This window comes from Cibotium barometz, chromosome 23 (genome assembly GCF_041138505.1).
Source record: "Cibotium barometz isolate CiBa-2024 chromosome 23, ASM4113850v1, whole genome shotgun sequence".
Lineage (NCBI taxonomy): Eukaryota > Viridiplantae > Streptophyta > Polypodiopsida > Cyatheales > Cibotiaceae > Cibotium > Cibotium barometz.
Window position 1 is genome coordinate 54855885 of NC_141068.1, and position 23092 is coordinate 54878976.

General features: G+C 43.9%; 2 protein-coding genes across 2 annotated transcripts in view; one reads left to right on the forward strand and one right to left on the reverse strand.

Annotated features, from left to right (window-relative positions):
• Positions 1-8056: 8056 nt before the first annotated feature.
• The window catches only part of LOC147626109 (pentatricopeptide repeat-containing protein At2g13600-like), a 51992-nt gene continuing 36956 nt past the window's right edge, over positions 8057-23092 (reverse strand). The window contains exon 3 of the mRNA XM_086817675.1: positions 8057-8392. The gene's annotated coding sequence lies outside the window, so the exon portion shown is untranslated. The remainder of the gene's footprint in view (positions 8393-23092) is intronic.
• On the forward strand, positions 12279-15022 carry LOC147626110 (uncharacterized). Its single transcript, XM_086817670.1, has 2 exons — positions 12279-12292; positions 12549-15022. The coding sequence occupies exon 2, from the start codon at positions 13268-13270 to the stop codon at positions 15008-15010; it is 1743 nt and encodes a 580-aa protein (XP_086673796.1). The 5' UTR covers positions 12279-12292; positions 12549-13267; the 3' UTR covers positions 15011-15022.

A 23092-nucleotide genomic window follows, 5' to 3' on the forward strand; every position in this document is an offset into this window, starting at 1 on the left:
ACCATCTGACATGATCAAAGGCTTTCTCCAACTCCAACTGAACCATCACCACCTCTTGCTTTGTTTTCCTTGCATAATCAATGCCTATTTGAACATTAAGGATATTATGCAAGATATTGTGCCCCTTTATAAACCCATACTGAGCAGGGTGTATCAAGTTCGGCAGAAACTTGTGCAATCTGTTTGCCAAGACTTTAGAGAAAACATTATACATACAACCCATCAAAGAGATAGGCCTCCAATGTTTTAAAGCAAAGGGAGAAGGTACCTTTGGCAACAACCGAATCACCCCCACTTTCCAAGAATCAGGCATAGCTCCAGATTGCCAGATCTCTTGACAAATGGATGTCAATGGACCCTTCAACTAATCCACATACTTGGAAAATAATTCATTAGTAATGACATCCCAACCTGGGCTCTTGTCTTTGGGCGAATGAGCAAGCACAAAGGCAACCTCCTCCTCTGTAAATATCAGCATCTAAAATATTGGCTGAGTCCAAAGACACCTGATGTTGCACCAATGCTAGAATACTAATGCGTGCTTCATGAACATCATTAGATAGCACCTCAGGAGTGCCCAAAAGCACCTAGTAAAACTGAACACACAATCAATGATGCTATGAGGCTCTGAAATCATCTCTCCCAATGAATTTTCAAGCCTCATAATATTCTCTCTCTCTCTCTCTCTCTCTCTCTCTCTCTCTCAGCTTACACTCCATATCCAATCATGTCTGCTACCTTGCATAGCTGTCTACTATCTACGACTGACCTATGTAGCCCGTTTACTTTCAATTGGTATCAGAGCCCTGCTGTTCGCTCTCATTCCCTCCTCTACAATCGCTATCATGTGTGTGCATCACTATCAAATGTGTGTGTGTGTGTGTGTACTATAGCAATTGCTAGCACCGCCCGAACTCTACACTCATTAGCCACTACACACACACACACACACCGCTGATATTCGTCATAGACTAGCTGCACATCCTCACTGTGCTATGGCCGCCCATGTATATACTTATCGCCATGTGCTATTACGCCTAATTCGCCTACATGCCTTGCTACTAGCGCTCTTTGCCTTTGATGTTCTCAACCTGCACAGTGACCTGTGTCCCATTAAGGCTTAAAAGCCTTTTAAAGATCTATTTAAGCCTTAATAAACCATATATAATAAGACATGGTAAGCTTTCTTAAAAGCTCCAACACTGCAACCCGACATCATCAAAGCTCTCTATCAAAATAGCCCAAGGCACAGATGGCTTGAAGAAAGGGAAAGTTTCCACAACACAAACAGAGCAAAGCAAAAGCACTACAAAAGAATCAAACCATCAAGAAGGTACAGATTTGGGACTTTTATCATTTTCTAAAAATCTATCTTAATCAAGGCATTAATCCCGAATTCTCCATCATTTTTAAAAATTGAGGACACATATATGACATTAAGATGTTGCTATAGCCTCCTATAACATCATTTTCAAAAAAAACTCCCAAATTTAGAAGCTCTAATTTCTAGAAATCCTAATTTCTAAAACTCCTAATTTTTGAACATTTTTTCTATGTCAAGTGTGCAGCTCCTTCACCAAGAATAACTACAAAGGTGTCAAGTGTTCTCTTTGTAGTAGGAACAACCATGCAGAGAAGGACTGTTACTCACAGAAGCCTTGCAAACATTGTGGAAAACACAATCATAATGAAAAATACTACTTTCACAAAAAGAAGGATGCCAACATCATTAAGAGCAGACAGCTTTCCATATAGACAAAGCAAACTTTTGTAATGATAAAAGGATCTTTTAAAGTCCAAGTTTATGTTGTTTTCAATTGAGTTTTGTGTTGCTGTGTGTTGGTGACCTAATCCTATGTGTACTCTACCCTTTCGATCTCAAAACTCGCCTATGAAACTAGAGCCAATGGATTTATCCTTAACTAGGAAAATTGACATGAGAAACCATGAGCCTAGATTTATCCTTGACACAGTCTGAGGTAATCCCTTAAGGGGGGAGATTGTTGAGAATCAAGGTCTTATCTATGCATGTCAACAACCTCTACAATTTTGTGTGTGTGTGTGTGTGTGTGTGTGTGTGTATGTGTGAAAGAGAGAGAGAGAGAGAGAGAGAGAGAGAGAGAGAGAGAAAGTTGTATTAACGTCTACTAGAGGTCGAACTCGACCTATGAGACAAATCAATGTACAACTGTCAATGTCCTCTGGTGGATGTCCAAAAAAAAAGGACAAAATAAACTATGAAAGTATTGAGCTAGCGGCGGGGGAGGGGGGGTGATGGATGGAGAACTACTGCTAAAGGCTCAGTACGCAACCTATATGCGTAGGGTATACAAGAATGCAATGCAGATCTGTCTAGCTCCAACCAGTTCCATAATGGGGGTGTAATATGCGATACATAGGCGATGGCGAGGCAAAAATCCCTTGGAGCATGATCTCCGGGTGTGAGTGTAAGTGAGCTAGCCACTCCTAGATATGGTGCTGATGTCGAGACCGTATCTCTGTAATCTCCCTCTGATGTAGTCTGGGAGAGAACCACCTCTTAGAGGGGTCACAAAATAATATCTCGATATTTGTGTATGCTTTGACATAAGTAATGATGTTAGGAGGAGAACCTTTTATCTTATAAAGATCTTATACTCTCATGGAAGAAAACAACTAATATCAATCACATCATTATCTTTCTAGTCATGTATTGTACTCTCTCTCTCTCTCTCTCTCAACTTACACTCCATAGCCAGCCATGTTTTAGTATAACCCTCCATAGCTATCTACTACTAACGTATGTAGCCTCTTTATCATCAAGCTGCTTCATGATAATTCGGAGCTCTAGCTTGTCGGACATGAAGTCTCTTTCCTAGAGTGAGCATAGAGGATATAGTATGTGAGGCTATGTAGGGGATTGAATGAATGGAAAGCTAGAATTTTTTCCACGATCTCCTTCTTTGCCTTGTGATCGACGACTTTGGATGGGAAATAAAAATAAATAAAAATTCCATAATAAATCTCCATTCTTGCTTTGCATTATGATTGACTTCTCATTGTGGATAATAACTATCAACCAATTTTTTTAAAAAATAAAAAAGAACATAAAATTTTCTCCGTCATTATATCCCATGAAAATTGACCATGAGAAGCTTTGACAAAGCCAAGAAACCATTCCTCACTAGGTTCTACACTAGTGAGGACCAACAAGGGATAAAAATATAAGTAGAATATTCTTACAATAAATTAATAAATGAGTAATCTCTAGACTATTATTCTCACTATTTTTGTCCTTTGCCACTGCATTCACCCACATGTCACCATCTCATTTTACCACGAGTAAGAAGGGAGAGTTAAAGAGTGAGTTAAAGAGTGAAGGACAAGCTTTATTCCCATTTCAAATTCAAATTTTAGTGTAAAGGGGAGACTGTTGAAAGAAGGCCACTTATATGATGAAAACGTATCTCTCTTTCTCTCTACCATTGTTTAAAAATAGAACACCCCATCATTATATGTAAGGTGTATCTATTTGAAGATATAACAATTGAGCACTCCTCCGCACGCATCTCCACCAATTTTTTTAAAAAGAGTGAAAGCAATAACCATTTCTATTTTTGAAAAATATTTTTTCTTAACAAAAAATCTACGTGCATGCACACATACACACGTAGATACGCAAGCATACACACACATCTCTAGACTATTATTCTCACTATTTTAGCCCTTGCCATAGCATTCAACCATGTGTCGCTCTATGGCCATCACATTTTACCATGTATAAGAAGAGAGAGTTAAAGATTGAAGAACAAGCTTTATTCCCATTTCAAATTCAAATTTTAGTGTAAAGAGAAGACAGTGTTGTAGGGAGATCACTTATATGATAAAAACGTATCTTTCTCTCTATCACTGTTTTAAAAATAAAATATCCCATCATTATATGTAAGGTGCATCTATTTGAGAATATAATAAGTAAGCACACCCCACCACAAATCTCCATCATTGTTTAAAAATAAAATATCCCATCATTATATGTAAGGTGCATTTATTTGAGAATATAATAAGCACACCTCACCACACAACATTATGTTGAAACGTATTTCTCTTTCTCTCTATTATATGTAAGATGCATCTATTTGAGGATATAATAAGTAAGCACACTCACAACACATCTCCAAAATAATAATAATAATAATAATAACAATTTCTATTTTTGAAAAATATTTTTTCTTGACAAAAATTCTACATACATGCACACACACAAATGCACACGCACGCACACTCGCACGTATGCACACATACACACATATTCATGCACAATCATACGCAAGCATACACGCACATAGTTGTACACTTGTATACACACATGCATACAAAATCGACACACCGAATCACACACATGCACATGCATATGCACACCCACATGTACATGATGCACATATATACACTCGCACACTTGTACACACACACACACATACATACGCATACAAATACACGTGCATGCACACACTTGAGTGTACACATACACATGCACGTATGCATGCACATAAGCAAACATGCATGCGTACAAACACGTACATATGCACACATTCATGTATATACATGTGTGTATCCACACAGACACATAGATGCGTATATATACTCTCTTGCATACGTGCACACACGTGTATATACATAAGCATGCATACACAAGCACACATGGTGCACGCGCACATGCGATTTGTCAACACAATCATACGCGGGCGTGGATAGAGTCGACACAGTGTGTCAACATGTGGGTAACATGAGCCACCTTCATTAAGGCTTTAATAGAGGAGGGTGCACTCACACAGACGTGTATGCACACACTATTGACACATAAAGGCACACACACTCGCACAGACATGCGTACACACAGAGTTGGCATGCACACCCTCGACGCACATGCACACATATACATACATACACTTCCACTCGTGTGCACACACAAACACAAAATTGACACGCACACTTGTGCATGCAAGTAGAATTGACACATACATGCATGTGCATGCACACACACCCATACGTGCACATGATGCACATACGCGTATATACACACTCTTGCATGCTTACACGCACACTTGCACAAACACAAATACTTGCACACATACACACAACAGACACTTGCACACACACACACCACACACACTTGCACACATGCATATACACGTGCATGCACACTCAAGCATGCATACATAAACACACATCCATGTATACACACAAGTGCATGTGCATGCGCACACATGTACATGTACACACACATGCACGTGCATCCATGTATACACACAAGTGCATGTGCATGCGCACACATGTACATGTACATGTACACACACATGCACGTGCATCCACACAAGCACATAGATGCACACCCACTCTCTTGCACACGTACACACAAACATACCCGTGTATATGGATAGGCGCGTGCACACACTCACGCATTCACACAAAATCGACACACACCTAATTACACATGTACTTGAATACAAAATGCACATGACGCACATACTTTCACACATACGCACAATACACAGACATACACATGCAAAATACACGTATGCACACTTGAACATGCACACACACACGTGCACATATGTATGCACATACATGCACACATAAGCACATGTACATATGCACACATACACGCGTGCATCCACACACACACACAAATGCACACTCTCTCTTGCATACGTGCACATAGAGACACATACACATGCATACACAAGCGCAAACACATAAGTGCGCACAATGCTCCATGTGCACTTGCGATTTTATCGGCACACAATCATACATGTAACACACAGTCGATACACAGTCTCAGCCTCGATATACACAATCATACGTGTGCACATACAAAGTCAATACACAGTTTGAGTGTGAGGGTAATGTGACAGATGCCTTCATCAAGGCTTTAATACATAAAGGTGCGCTCACACAGACATGTGCACACACACCCTATTGACACAAAGACACACACACTCACAGATGCACATGTGTACATAAAGAGTTAGCACCTATGTGCATACACATTGATGCATACACACACAAACACACACACACAATCGCATGCGTATGTATACAGAGTTGACACACACAATCACACAGTCTGAGCGTGAGGGTAGCACGAGCCGCACCTTCATTAAGGCTTTACTACATGATGGTGCACTCAAATAGACACATGCACACTATTTACACATAAAGGAACACACTCACATGCACGTACACACAAAGTTGGCGCGCACATAGTTGACACACACATGCACACGCATACACATACAATCCACGTGCACACACACACACACATGCACACTATCTGAGCGCAAGGTTCTATACCTACAGTAGCGCGAGAGGGAGAGAGTGTGTGAGAGGGTGCACGTGCAAGTGCGTACGTGTGGTGTGTGTATGCACATGCACATGATATGCACACACATAAATGCACACACACTCGCATGCACACACCTGCACGCACGCGCACACACACACACAATACACAGACATACACATGCACATGCACGTGCATGCACACTCGAGTGTACACACGCACACATACACTTGCACACACACACATACACTACACATGCACATGCGTGCACACACTCGAGCATACAAAGACATACACGTGCACGTATGCATGCACACATGCACAAACAAGTGTTCATGCATGCGCACATACGTCTACACACATGCACATGCATACACGTGCATCCACACACAAGCAGATAGATGCACACCCACACTATCTTGTGCACACGCATACACACGTGCATACACATCGATGCATGCACACACACACACACACAATCGCACGTGTACATAGAGTTGATACACAGTCACACATAGTCGACACCCTCAGAGTCTGAGCATGAGGGTAGCATGAGCCACCTTTATTAAGGCTTTACTACATGACGGTGCACTCACACACACATGCACACGCACTATCGACACAAAGGCGCACACGCACGCAAGTACACACAGAGTTGGCGCTCGCACAGTTGACACACACATGCACATGTATACACACATACACGTGTACACACAAACACACTTTTTTAAGTGGAAATAAAGCTTCTATTATGGGGGGAAAAAGCTACAAGGAGTTAACCCAAGGTGGGATTAACTCAAAAGCATAGGAAAAACAGCTCAAACTAGGCAAGAAATATCTCCTCCATTTGAAGGCTGTCATGGAGCGACTGTCTAAGATGCACTCTGAAAAAGGGATAAGGATCAAAGTCAACATGGTAGTATTGCGCATTTGCCATATTGTTCAAAGTGCCCAAAATCTAACCCAAGAAAAAAACGTAGTGTTACCTTGTAATCCCAAATTGCTCGCACCAAAAAGCCAAAAGTTCCAGGAGCATCTTCTACAAGGAAAACGAGCAGCCAGATCATCAACTAGACGTGCCAAGAACTGTCTAGAATAAGTACAATGCTATAAAGATGTGGCATAGTCTCAATGTGACTACGACATCTACATTTGTTAGATGCAATACCACGTTTCATAAGAATATTAGAAACGAGCAACTTTCCAGTCAAACATCTCCACAGAAATAATTTTTGTTTGAAGACCACCATTTTTCCATATACATTGTAAGTGTTTCTTCCACCAAGTTTGAGATTTATTCAGAACCTATAAATGATTCGCATGCTCTTGTATCCATGGCCGTGGAAGTAAATGGTGGTACATGGAGGCTATGGTAATCATACGCAATCGTAATCTGCTTCCATCAGGGCGTTAGAACGTTAGAAAGCATTCTATCATGCGGATCTAAAGGGGGCACTAATTCAAGAGGATGCAACATATCTCTGAGCTTTCTCCATAATGGCCTATGATGCATACATACCAAGCCTGTATCTCCTAGAAGCCTACGAAAAAGAAAGTACCATGCCATCGTAATCCACAACATCTTCTATTTGATTTATGGCAAATCTTGCAATGTGACATGCGAGGGATTGATTGTATAGTAAAACAACCTTACGCTAAACTAAACTATACTTAATTATACTAAAGAGATAGACAATGGTGTCAATGCAACACAATGCATTTATATTAAATGGATGAGTTACAATGAAGATCTGTAAATAGATCTACGCTGTCCCTAAATGAGTATCTATCTCGGGAAGAGAGATAAGCTGAATGCTGATGATAAATAACTGTTCCCGTCTCCAATGCTAAGGTCCACCCTTGGAATGTTGGCTTTCCTCTATGTACGAGGTAGGAGACAACGATTGAATGTTGAACATAATGGACTGTTGATGATGATGTTGAACTGTTGATCTATTAACTCCCTTTGCGCCCTAGGAGTGAAAACGCTGAGAAGAATGCAAGATGCTCAAATGCTCCATGACTGAAATGATGTGCTTCTATATATATTGGAATCTGGATGCTGGTCGGGTACTGTACAACAGTTGGCCAGATGTCAGGGACTCCACAACTACATTAAATGCCTAAAATATTGTTGTCGGCGGCTGCCATAAATAATGCTCACGACTTCATAAATTTTCTACTACTGCAGTCGACTACTGACTAGGTCCTGTCAGTTAGCTCCACAATCCACAAACTGAAGTGATAAATGCTCTAAATGCTATGTACCTATTGGTGGTACTGTAGAATCCCCAAACCATGCTTATGCTATGTTATATTGTGTAAATGCCTGGATAAATGACACGTAACTTTGAAACACATGAAAGAGAGGATGTGTTACGCAGAGCCTAACACACCATTGTACGAGGGTGCATTATAAGCTTCCAATCCTTCAACATGCAATTGATATATGAGCAGTCCACAATCCAACCTTCAAATTTCCCAACTATCACATCCCAATGACTGGGAATCCAGTTACCATATGCAAAAGTAGACATGGTGGTCATCAAGGCTGACATCATTATTGTCCAAGGCTATTTTTGTTCCAGAAATATTGGAATCAGGGTTGCCTTTCTGGCCAACACATGGAAATGTAGATTCATAACATTAAGCCCTCCATGTGATTTAGGCGAACATATATACTAGTATTTGAGGAGCCTCAAGCCCTTCTTAATGGGCATTGTTTTCCAAAACAACTCCATGGCTTCCATAATGTAAGTGTAAATCCAATTATACGTGCAGCAACCATGTAGACAATTTCCAGTATTTCAATTTTGATTTGAGTCTTTGGAGCACCCAATCACACGCTTGTTTGGCTGTCAATCCCCAACCCAAGGGGTATCCCAAGTATCTCACAATGCCATCCGGAGGGATTACTTCTCCATGCCATAAATTATAGTGCCAATCCATACGTTTCATTGGGAGCAATTTGGCTTTTGAGAAAAATATATGTAGACCAACAGCATTGCCATACATATCTAGCCCTTGCATAATACCTGTAAGATTAGAAGGTGTATTATGTGGCATGAAGAAGGTATCATCAGCATAAGCCTTTATTTCATGGAATGCAAACGTGCCCCATAGCAACCATTTTGTCAAGAGTGAGCAGCAACGGATGGATGGCAATAGCAAACAAAAGGGCACTCAAAGGACAACCCTAGCGAACAGATTTCCCCAAAGGCAAGGCATCATGCAATTCACCTTGTAGAATACATTGGACTAGTACCACCCTGATACAACCAGAAAATGACATTTTGCATTTTAACTCCGAAACCTAGGGCGACCATGACTTGTTTAATGAACTCCCAATGAAATCGTGTCAAATGCCTTGGCAATATCCACTTGCACGATCAAAACATCCTGTTTTGTGTAATTAGTATACTGCATAGCGACATAGGCATTGGCTACATTATCATATATTTGTCGATGTGGAACAAACCCATACTGATGTGGATGCAATTTTGCATTTAGCAAATCAGCTACCCTTCTCGCAATCATTTTGGAAACCAATTTATAGACCACATGCATTAATGTTATAGGTCGCCATTCTGCAAGTGAGTCACAAAGTTGTTTTTAGGATAAAGTTTGAGTAATCCTTCCTGAGTAATCCTCTAGCAAAGAACCATGCTCCCAAGCAACATTGACCATGTAAAGAATGGGACTTTTCAAATCTTCCCAAAAGGCTTGGAAGAATTCGAGTGTCAAACCATCCCAACTGGGGGCTTTCCAATTGCCCGTGTGATTCAAAGCATCAGTAAGTTCCTGTAATGTAAACTAACGCTCAAAATCCAAATTTTCTTCAACAAACATTATGGGTTGAACTGAGCAATAAACTCTTGTTTGGCAAGTAGTGACTGCCTATCGGGAGAAGGGGGACTCCGAAAGATACTTGCAAAGTATTGCACACAAGTGTCTGCCAATTCTAACTTAGTCGAGGTCCATGAACCATCAAGTTTTCTGGTGCGTACTATGTTGTCTTTACAATTCTTTGCATGTAAAGATTTAAAGAAAGCTTTAGAAGAACAACCCTCGTCTTGTAACTGTTTGTACCTAGACCTCACTTTCCATTTTTCCACTTTACGTTCCTCATGCATGGTAATAGTAGTTTTAGCTTGAACCAAATGCATTTGTTGTTGGTCACAGAGAGGGCCATTTTGCAACATTTCTTGCAAGTTTTGTAAAGTCTCTCTAGCCAGTTGGATGGCTTGTTTAGCTTTGCACATATACCATCAACCATAATCTCCAATTACCACTTGCATTCTCATGACAAAATGGAACCAAGCAACAATCATATCATCCATCATTTGCAGCTTGAGAGGCATAATTGCAATTTTCGTCATTTGCTTGAACATTGCATGTGAGAGATACAAATTGTTGACTATCAACAATCGCTTACGAGGCAACGGTACATCAAACATGGATCATAGAAATAAATGTCGAGCCATACAGGAGCATGATCTTACATCAAAGTAGGGTGATCCACCCACATTTTACATATACATAATACATATGTCATATTGATGAACATTCAGCATGTACCATCTGTCTAATCTAGCCCAATAATTGGCAAGCGCATTATGATTGAAAGAATAGCTTGGCTGGTTACCATAATTAGCAAGCCAGAGATCAACCACGTTAGTTTGCACTATGCAAGTATCCCATGCTTCTCTTTCAGGCCGCAACATGTGTGAGACATGAGAAGTATTATCAGCTAGACAACCATGGATAGGTAGCGAATCTATTCCACATCTCTTTTCTTTGTAAAGATGATTGCGAGGCACACTCCCATGAATTGATCGGTTGCACCATTTACAATGCATTGAATACCAATCATCTCCCTTGATGATCACCACATTCAAGCAGTGGCTGCAATTCATGACACACCAGAAAAGCAATGCCAAACACGCGTGCGCGCACACAAACACAGTTTGAGCGCAAGGGTCTATACTTGCAGTAGCGAGAGAGAGAGAGAGAGAGAGAGAGAGAGAGAGAGAGAGTGTGTGTGTGTGTGTGTGTGTGAGAGAGAGAGAGAGAGAGAGAGAGGGTGCACGCACAGGTGCATACCTGGGCACTTTGCACCATAATTCCAAGTTTGGCACAATTGGGTGTGCTGGCAGGTGGTGTCACCATTGAGCTATCTAATGGTCCCCTTATCTTCTTGTGTGAGCTTTGGGCTCTGGATGAGCATACTCCGTAGTGGTGCTCCATCGCTAGGACTGGCACGGCGTGATTCGTAGTGCCAGGGACGGGTGGATTGCACACAGTGTATGTTTCTGGATTACCACCGTTAGGACTGGCACGGCGTGATTCGTAGTGCCAGGGACGGGTGGATTGTACACTGTGTGTGTACCTGGAATTGACTTTCCGGTGGGCCTGTTTGTGCCCGGAAATGTCAAGTATTGTGCAAGTACATGAACGGAGATTATCCTTTAACAATGTTGCATTGTGCACTCATGTTTGCCTGCCTTTGAAATGTTTTCGCGTGAACTGGTTTTGTTTGCATGCCTGACATGTGTGTCTAGCTCAGGGGTCGGGGACGCCCTCCCGTGAGCCGTGGAATGCCTTGTCTTCTGACAAGTTTTGTGGCGTGTGAACAGGTGGGAAATTCTTATTTAAATAAGAGCTTTAAGTTATAAGCCTTATAACTTACAAGTTTCATACTTCATTAAAAGTAGGTGGACACTTTATAAGTGTGGGCACCCTCTTTTGGCCTGGGCACCCTTTTATAGCATGTGGGGTGGGGGTTGGCCACCTACCCCACCTACCACACCCAATCTTTTGCATGGGAGGAAGGCGCCTCACTTCCAGCCCTCTCCCTTGCATTTTGGAGGAAGAAAACACAATTGTTGGCTGGGATTTAGGGAAAAACAGGCTGGAGCACTCATTATTCTCATGAAACTGGTCGTACAGCAGGTACAACAGCAGGTACAGTAGGTACAGCAGGTACAGTACCTTCATTAATTGCTGATTCTGGTCGTACAGCAGGTACAACAGGTACACCAGCAGGTACTGCAGGTACAGTACCTTCATTAATTGCTGATTTTGGGTCGTACAGCAAGTCCAGCAGGTACACCAGCAGGTACAGCAGGTACAGTACCTTCATTAATTGCTGATTCTGGTCGTACAGCAGGTACAGCAAGTACAGCAAGTACAATACCTTCATTATTTGCTGATTCTGGTCGTACAGCAGGTACAGCAGCAGGTACAGCAGGTATAGCAGGTCAAACCAGTGGGGTTATCCGCGCGGATTTAGGACATACGCATTTCCTACAAGTGGCCCAGGTTGTTTCACTCTTCCTACTGGCTGTACGGTGGCTCCAGAAGATTTTCATCGCGAAGAATGAGGAATTCTCCTGCTCTCCTATGTCTGGACTCCTCTTCCATTCACCGAGTCAACTCCGTGAGGGTGCCCCATCGCTAGGACTGGCACGGCGTGATCCGTAGTGCCAGGGACGGGTGGATTGCACGCGAAGTGTGACTCTGGAAGGTGCTATGGACGGGGCAGCCCTTGGTGACTGCAGACTCGGCATCAACAAACATGTTTGGGTTTGATACTTTGTTTTCATTGTGCATTGCTTATTGGAAATCTGGCCTTGGGCCCGTGTACTTGTAACAAATTCTCCCAAGTAATAATATCATTTCCTTGGGGGGGGGGGGGGCCGTTCCGGCCTCAGTGTGGTGTCATCTATCTATGCTCAGAGTTGTTAATTACTTTTTGCTATTTTGTCTTGTGCTATTGTCTTTTAAGAGTGTATAATAAAGTGCTAACTGGAGAAGTGAGTCCAGGAAGGGGTGACCCCTGCTTGGGTCTCGTTTCAGTGGTATCAGAGCACGGATCTTCCTTTTTCTACATTGGGAGACGATCCAAAGGCTTCCTGACCACTCTCCATTAGTGACTTTACTCTTATTATGGCTAGCCAAGCAAGTAGCAGGGAAGTGCCAAATTCAAAGGGGCACTCCAGTGGAACACAAGCAAGTGGACGGATGCCTTATGCCCGTGATCATGTATGGTTGGGACAGCCGTCCCGTGGCAAGGAGAAAATGCAGGAGCAAGAGCAAGAGCCAAGTGCCATGAATGCAGAAATTCAGCGTATGCGAGAGCTTCTCCATGCCAGGGAGATGGAATTGGCCAGCCTACGTGAGGACCCACACATTCAACAAGTGCTAGATGCAAAGAAAAAGGAGGCAACCGTCTTTCAAGACTTTGAAGCTTTGGCTCGTGGATCAGGGCTAAAACCTCGTGAGCTAGCTCTTTCATTCTTAGTGGATAAGGGTGATGTATTGCAGGGCCAGGATGGGGAGCTTGTTATAAAGAGATCTCCATTGGTGGACATGCCTGGGATAGCCTCTCCAAAGCTGAAATCTGCTGTCCACAAAGAGGAGCCTTCCATTACATCCCGACGTGATTCTACCTTATATGGGAGGCATAGCCATGCCTATGAAGGTAACATTACTTCTAGAGATGATCGTTACAAGCCTCATTCTTCATCATTGCAGGTTTCTCATGGGCTTAGAGAGCACCGACATCCCCGTACTACTACTTTCCCTGTTGAACTCTCCCATGAAGAGCCATTTCTTCATGCTCCCATCTCCACATCCTCTCCGGATCATGCTTATGCTGCAAGAGAAAGTGGTGGGGCTACACACATGCATGCAGGTACAGCACATGGTTCACGTCCACGTATGCCACCTAAGTATGCAGGAGCATCTATGGATGCCAGGGCTGATCCACATGAACGTGGAATCAAGAGGACGCATGGGGATTATGAGCATCATGTTCATAAGCAAAAGGAATTCAAAGCCGGGGACAAATCCGTCAAGTTCGAGACATATCATGGTGAGTTTGATGCTTCCAAGGTTATGTCATTTGTTTCCCAATTTGACATTGCTTTTAGTGATGAGGATTTTTCAGAAAAGTCCAAGGTGAGGCATGCCAGCATGTTCTTGAAGGGCACGGCCACTCATTGGTGGCTTGCAGAAAAGCTCTCAGGCACTCCCGTGGACACTTGGGCTGAATTCAAAACTAGATTCTATGCCCAATTCTTACCCCCTAATGCCAAGAAGAACATCCGCAAGAAGTGGGATTGGGTTAAGCAGAATGAAGGTGAGTCAGTTCATGCTTATGTATCCAAGTTTTGGAAAACACTCTTGGAAGTTTCCCCTATTATGCAGGTAAATGATGAGGAACGCAAGAGAAAGTTTGAATCGGGACTCCAACCGGTTTACCAATCGGGCTTGGAGTTGTACCCAAACCACACTCTACAACAGCTCATTTCAGCTGCTTTGGCCACCGAACAATTGGAGCAAAAGCTGAAGCAAAATTATAGAGATGGACATGCTCAAAAGGGGAAGGACAAGGCTGTCCCAAATCTGCATAAGGGTGGACAGCCACCTAAAAGGGACTCCAATGAAGTTAAGGGAGCTCCAAAAGCTGAAAGTACTTCAGAGAAGAAGCGTCCCAACAAAAGGCCTAACTATGGACTTACTCCGGAACAAAGGGTGCAATATATACGTGACGGTAAGTGCTTTTCTTGTGGTAGTAAAGATCACATGGTCCGGCAATGCCCAAAGAAAGCAGGCAAAGAGGATGCAAAGGAAACCAAGGTTAATGTGCATATGGTGCCCGATGTACTAGGGGGGGACAGCCCATGATGCTTTGGATAGAATGGTATGCAAGGCATGGGGACAGCTCAAAGATCAACCCGCATTATTTATGTTTGATGATTGTGCCACGGACAACTTCATATCATTGGAAATGGCTACAGCATTGGGCATTAGTGTGGATGACATGGGACCGGAGATTGAGGCCGGAAGTGCATTTGTTGGCAAGCAAGTCAAGGTCACACCCCTTATTGGCAAGCTTCGCATGCATATTCAGGGATATTTGGACCATGAGAACTTCCTCATTGCACCATTAAATGGGTGTGATGTATTGCTTGGAAAGCCTTGGCACTCCCGTCTTGATCCTCGCAAGGCTTACAAGACCAACCGGATCACATTTATGCATAGGGGCAAAGAGCATGTTATTGATGCCGGTGTGGAAGGGAATTCTATCCCTATTGTATCCCACATTCAAATAAATAAAGCCATGAGAAAGGGTCTTTGCTCGTACATGATTTTTGTTCGTGATAGAGTAGACCATGTTGATCATTCTCTTGATTCTCTCACATGTGATAGGCTGGAATTTTTGAAACAATATGAAGATTGCTTTACAGATTCACTTCCAGGGGAGCTACCACCACCACGGCCGGAGGATCATCGTATAGACCTTGTGCCTGGCAGTTCTCCACCAAATAGGCCGGCATACCGTGTGAGTGCATCACAGCAGGAGGAGATCATGAAGCAAGTCAATGAGCTCATGCAAAAAGGTTTGATCCGCCCTAGCTCTTCACCGTATTGCTCTCCCGTACTTCTAGTGCAGAAGAAGGATCTCTCTTATCGTATGTGTGTGGATTATCGGGCTCTAAATAAACTAACCATCAAGAATAGGTTTCCTATTCCTCGTATTGATGATATTTTGGATAGATTGGATGGCTCGGCATATTTCAGCCGAATTGATTTGAAGAGTGGATATCATCAAGTATGGGTAGTACCAGAGGATGTGCATAAGACCGCCTTCAGGACAGCATTTGGTTTGTACGAGTATCTTGTTATGCCTTTCGGTCTTACAAATGCTCCTGCCACTTTTAACCGTATGATGGACAGGATTTTTAGAGATCATCGATCGTTCACTGGAGTTTTCTTCGATGACATCTTGGTTTATTCCAAGAGTGAAGAAGAGCACAGAAAGCATTTGGCCATAGTCTTTGAAGAACTCCGAAAGCATAGACTTCACATCAATGCTAAGAAGAGTGAGTTCTTCCTCTCCGAAATTCATTATCTTGGGCACATTGTTTCTCAAGATGGCATACGAATGGATCCTGCCAAGATTGAGGCTATCAAGAATTGGCCTGAACTCAAGTCAGTGCATGAGGTTCGTAGTTTTCTTGGGTTATGCTCATACTATAGACGGTTCATATGGCATTTTGCTTTGATTGCTGCCCCTCTTCATCAGTTGACAAAGAAGAAAGTCTCCTTTCAGTGGACTTCATTGGAAAGCAAAGCTTTCTATTCACTAAAGGATGCAATCATATCTGGGCCCGTGTTGATCATTCCTGACTTGCACAAGCCATTCTTTGTGGAATGTGATGCATGTGGAGATTGTTTAGGTGCTGTCCTAAACCAGGAAGGACACCCCGTGGCATTTGAAAGCCGCCGTTTGCGTGATACGGAGCTTTCTTTGGGGATCTATGAGAAGGAGCTATTGGCAGTGATTCATGCATTGACCATTTGGAAGCACTATCTTCTCGGTGCAGAGTTTATGGTGAAGACCGACAACCAAAGCTTACGGTATTTTCTCACACAAACTAAGCTCTCAGAGAAGCATATGCGGATGGCAAATTTCCTCTCTATGTTTCATTTTCAGATTGTGCATACACCGGGAAAGAAGAATGTGGTGGCCGATGCATTGTCTCGAAGGCCGTATGTAGCTTCTATCTCAATTGCCTCTCATGGAGACTTGTCGTCTATGCAAAATAAGTACCATATAGATGCTGATTTTTCAGATTTATGGGCTGATTTGGTGGCTGGTCATACTCATGCATCATATGTGATCAAAGATGGGTATCTCCTTAAAGATAATTGCCTTTGTGTGCTCACAGATTTGAGGCAAAAAGTGTTGGAAGAATGCCATGCTCCACCGTATGCAGGACATAGAGGTATTCTACCTACTACTCATATGGTTGAACGCTACTTCTTTTGGCCAGGGATGAGGAAGGACATTGAGGCTTATGTACGTGCTTGCCTTAGTTGCCAAAAGGTCAAGTTTGATCGTCAGAAGTCTCCTGGATTGCTTCTACCATTGCCTATTCCCTCGCAGCCATGGGAGAGTATAGCTATGGATTTCATCATGGATTTGCCTCGCACTCAGCAAGGTAATGATGCTATATGGACTATCGTTGACCGGTTTAGCAAGCAAGCTCATTTCTTGCCGGTCAAGAAAACGATCAAGGCAGATCATATGGCAAAAGTTTTCTTATCACAGGTATTCAAGCATCATGGTATGCCTAAATCTATTGTGGGTGACCGTGATCCTCGAACTACCAGTCTCTTCTGGAGAGCACTTTTTGACAATATGGGCACAAAGCTGAATTTTTCATCCGCTTTTCATCCTCAAACCGATGGTCAAAGTGAAGCAGCAAATTCAGCCGTATTGGACCTTCTCAAATGCTATGTAGCTGATCAAAAGACTTTGTGGGAAAAGTATTTGCCACTTGTGGAGTTTGCATACAATAACACGGTGCATGCTTCTACTGGGAAGGCTCCCTTTGAGATAGTTTATGGCAAAGTGGTATTGCCTCCCATCCTACGTACTAAGGATGAGATTTTTGCTGCTGATGACTTTGTCAGGGACTTGGATATTGCCTTTGCACAGGTACGGACAGCCATAGCCCGTTCTCAAGAGAAGCATAAGAAGGCTGCAGACAAGCATAGAAAGCATTTGGATGTCAAGGTAAATGATTGGGTATTGCTGAAATTCGAAAAAACTAGACTCCGTAAGAGATCTGGTAAGGAGGGGATGTTTCCCAAGCTCTCATCCAGGTATTATGGGCCTTTCAAGGTCATTGAGCAGATCAATGAAGTTGCTTTTCGTTTAGCATTGCCATCCCATTGGAAGATACATAATGCTTTCCATGTTAGCCTCTTACGAAAGTATGTGGGTCCGGAACCAAGTCTTCCTATCATTGAGGATCCACCAGCAGTGGATGAGTTGGAAGAGATTTTGCAACCAGAGCAGATTGTGTTTCATAAAGAGCGTAAGCTATCTGCAGGCAAGCTTGTAAGACGCTATTTGGTGAAGTTCAAGAACTATCTCCCCATTGATGCTAAGTGGGTTGATGAGGACTACTTCAAAGATTATCCGCAGCTTCTCCATGACTATTTGGAAGCTTTTCAGTTGCGGACAACTGTTTAGAAGACGGGGAGATGTCACCATTGAGCTATCTAATGGTCCTCTTATCTTCTTGTGTGAGCTTTGGGCTCTGGATGAGCATACTCCGTAGTGGTGCTCCATCACTAGGACTGGCACGGCGTGATTCGTAGTGCCAGGGACGGGTGGATTGCACACGGTGTATGTTTCTGGATTACCACCGTTAGGACTCGCACGGCGTGATTCGTAGTGCCAGGGACGGGTGGATTGTACACTGTGTGTGTACCTGGAATTGACTTTCCGGTGGGCCTGTTTGTGCCCGGAAATGTCAAGTATTGTGCAAGTACATGAACGGAGATTATCCTTTAACAATGTTGCATTGTGCACTCATGTTTGCCTGCCTTTGAAATGTTTTCGCGTGAACTGGTTTGTTTGCATGCCTGACATGTGTGTCTAGCTCAGGGGTCGGGGACGCCCTCTCGTGAGCCATGGAATGCCTTGTCTTCTGACAAGTTTTGTGGCGTGTGAACAGGTGGGAAATTCTTATTTAAATAAGAGCTTTAAGTTATAAGCCTTATAACTTACAGGTTTCATACTTCATTAAAAGTAGGTGGACACTTTATAAGTGTGGGCACCCTCTTTTGGCCTGGGCACCCTTTTATAGCATGTGGGGTGGGGGTTGGCCACCTACCCCACCTACCACACCCAATCTTTTGCATGGGAGGAAGGCGCCTCACTTCCAGCCCTCTCCCTTGCATTTTGGAGGAAGAAAACACAATTGTTGGCTGGGATTTAGGGAAAAACAGGCTGGAGCACTCATTATTCTCATGAAACTGGTCGTACAGCAGGTACAACAGCAGGTACAGCAGGTACAGTACCTTCATTAATTGCTGATTCTGGTCGTACAGCAGGTACAGCAGGTACTGCAAGTACAGTACCTTCATTAATTGCTGATTTTGGGTCGTACAACAACACCAGCAGGTACAGCAGGTACAATACCTTCATTAATTGCTGATTCTGGTCGTACAGCAGGTACAGCAGGTACAATACCTTCATTATTTGCTGATTCTGGTCGTACAGCAAGTACAGCAGCAGGTACAGCAGGTATAGCAGGTCAAACCAGTGGGGTTATCCGCGCGGATTTAGGACATACGCATTTCCTACAAGTGGCCCAGGTTGTTTCACTCTTCCTACTGGCTGTACGGTGGCTCCAGAAGATTTTCATCGCGAAGAATGAGGAATTCTCCTGCTCTCCTATGTCTGGACTCCTCTTCCATTCACCGAGTCAACTCCGTGAGGGTGCCCCATCGCTAGGACTGGCACGGCGTGATCCGTAGTGCCAGGGACGGGTGGATTGCACGCGAAGTGTGACTCTGGAAGGTGCTATGGACGGGGCAGCCCTTGGTGACTGCAGACTCGGCATCAACAAACATGTTTGGGTTTGATACTTTGTTTTCATTGTGCATTGCTTATTGGAAATCTGGCCTTGGGCCCGTGTACTTGTAACAAATTCTCCCAAGTAATAATATCATTTCCTTGGGGGGGGGGGCGGCCGTTCCGGCCTCAGTGTGGTGTCATCTATCTATGCTCAGAGTTGTTAATTACTTTTTGCTATTTTGTCTTGTGCTATTGTCTTTTAAGAGTGTATAATAAAGTGCTAACTGGAGAAGTGAGTCCAGGAAGGGGTGACCGCTGCTTGGGTCTCGTTTCAGGTGGTAGATGTCATAATCCTCTTTGAGTTTCCAACTCATTTGAAGTGAAGCATTGCGATCAAGCTTGGAAACTTGTTTAGCATACTAAAAACATTCACCATGGGCATGGGCTGATATTCATGAACACATCAAATTATGGCTGATTTGAAGGAATGCATAGTGGAAGATGGAAAAGTGGAAACGCAAGAGAGAGAGTGAGAGAGAAAGATGAAGAAAAACGCAGGTGGATACCTTCTCTCAATATCAACCAAACAAGATGAACATGCTAGTACAAGTCCCGAGCAGGAGGGGGAAGATCACCTCGTATGTGAGGGACTGCAGCAAGCCAAAACGCAAAGGCACAAGGCATGGAAGAGGCAAATATAGTGTGTGAGAGGGGGCAGGCCCGGCTATATATATGCCCAAAAAGGGACAGACAACCAGCACACGACTGGGCAAATAATAACCCACGACTCCATAAATGGGGAAAAAGGTTGGAAAAGGTGTGAGGGGTGACCAGCCCCTCAAGCTAACATGGTCAGCCCTAGGGGCTCAAATAGGACACCAAAGAGAAGCCGACGGCAAGGGGAGGATGATGTCCACACTCCCTCTCAGCACCGGATGCTAAGTGAACTCCAAGAAGCCAGAGATGCCATCCACGATCAAAGATGAAAGACTGCAGCAACAAGTACCAAGAAAGCTCCACAAGCAATCTCCTCAGCAACTTAGCTACAAAAGCAACAGAACAAGCTGCCAGGTACACCACTCCTCTGGAAGAAAACAACCATGCAGGCTTCATGATGCTCCAAATAATGGTTCCACTTCCAAGTGTAAGAACACTCCCCAAAGTCAAATGTCGTGTTTCCAGACTCGAGAAGGTCTAAAAAGCCTTGCTGTCCAGCAAAAAACTGCAGTCCACCATGAGCAGAAGGCAAAGAACAGGAAGAAATCGGGTATTGTGTAGGCCAAGAAAAAAAAAAGCAAGTACAGATTCTCCAAAATCAGTAAAAAATGCTGACTCAAATCAGCAAGCCCAGCCACGAAACCGCCCCGCAAATGAGAACACTGATGCAGATCTGCTCCAACTGTAAGTCGAAGCCACTAGAAGTCCTGGATCTCAAAAAAAAAACGCAGATCATCGACGGACAGCACTCAATGTGATGTGGGCTGAGAAAAAAAAATGCTGAAAAAGAGGAAGCCACTAATGCTGCAAGACACCAGCACTCTGAAATCAGCAAAGCGTTGGCCACTGTTATAAGTCCAAGACCAAAAACAAAGGTGTAGGCGTTCCAAAATCAGCAAAACACTGACCATAAGTCAGCAAAGCAGCCCCACAACTGCATCCAAAGTGAAAACGCTGATGGAAATTCATCCGTACAGCAAACTTGAGGCCACCGGAATCATGAATCTGCAAAACGCAGATCTCACATAGGCGGACAACACCCTCAGGTGATGCAGGCAGAAAACGCTGAAGGAAGAGGCACTACCACCGCAACAAAACCGGGAGCACTAATACCATCAAGGAATGCAGTGGAAGATGGAAAAGTGGAAACGCATGAGAGAGAGATCGAGAAAAACGCAGGGGATACCTACTCTCAATATCAACCAAACAAGATGAACATGCTAGTACAAGTCCCGAGCAGGAGGGGGGAGATCACCTCGTATGTGAGGGACTGCAGCAACCCAAAACGCAGAGGCACAAGGCATACAAGAGGTGAATACAGTGTGTGTTGAGGGGGGGCAGGCCCGGCTATATATATGCCCACAAAGGGGAAGCCGACCAGCACACGACTGGGCAAATAATAACCCACGACTCCATAAATGGGGAAAAAGGTGGGAAAGGTGTGGGGGGTGACCAGCCCCTCAAGCTAACATGGTCAGCCCTAGGGGCTCAAATAGGACACCAAAAAGAAGCCAGCAGCAAGGGGATGATGAGCGTGAGGGCTTTTCTTTTTGAGCTCCATCAGGGCCTCCAGGCCGTAGGGAGGATGTGTGAGGTCTGGTGTAAGGTCTTAAAGACCCAAACCCAAAGAACGCACTAATGATCAAGGCTTAAGGCTCACCTCCGCCATAGAGTCGGTCCTCTCCAGACTCACCCTTGAGCTGGAGGCCATAGCTACATCCTACGCCCTGCTCCAAACTCACCCCCGAGCTGGAGGCCATAGCTACATCCTAGGCCCTGCTCCAGACGCAGCAAGACTAGGCATCCCATACCACCTAGCAATTTCCTCGTCCTTTTGATGGAGGACTTCATTGTAGTGCTGGGCCTGTTTGGATTGATCTTTGATGGCCTCTTTGATTCTCCGTCCAGCCAAGCATATTTCTCCTTCTAGCTCCTTGGCCTCGTTTTCTCTTTATTGCCGCTTCTCTGTGAGGTCTTTCTTTTGCTCCTCCACTTGCTTGAGTAAATCTTCCATTGCCTTTAGCTAATCTTCCTTGGTCTTAATCTGGATATCAAGGGATGGTGCTTGTGCTATGGCTACTTCAAGCTCTTAATTTAGCTTCGTTATTGCGCTCCTCATTTTTCTCTATATCCACTGTGAGTAGGGCCATCTCGGTGTCCTTTGTCTTGGAAGGTTCCTGCTCCTTGTTAGCAGCTCTAAAACACCAGTGTGAGCCTTTTGGAGATCTGCATGGGCTTTCTGGGTGACTAATGCCTGCTTCCGGGCTTCAAAAAGCTGTTCTGTCCTTCTGGCCATTACATCTCTAGCATGGTTCACCTGATTCATCAATAATTGGATAACCCCTTCATCAAGATCTGCCCTGACACCACTTGCTTCGGCCTGTGCCCTCACAAAGTTCTCTTAGCTTGCAACCTTCCCTGTTTGGAGCCAATGAATGGTCTCTAAATAATTAGAGAGGTCCTCGTGGTTGAAGGCTTCCATTTCCTCGAGCAAACTTTTGCCCCTCCATTGCCTTGGTGTTTCCAATTCTGTGGTGCAGGTTCTAGAGGGACAGAGATAGACCTTTGGGGGTCTGGGGTGCCTTGAGGCCTATGGCTAGTGGTGGCTTTGTCCCCTCTTTCCTGCTCTGTCCTCATGAGAGATCTGAGGTTGATAGTGTCATCCCCCCCTA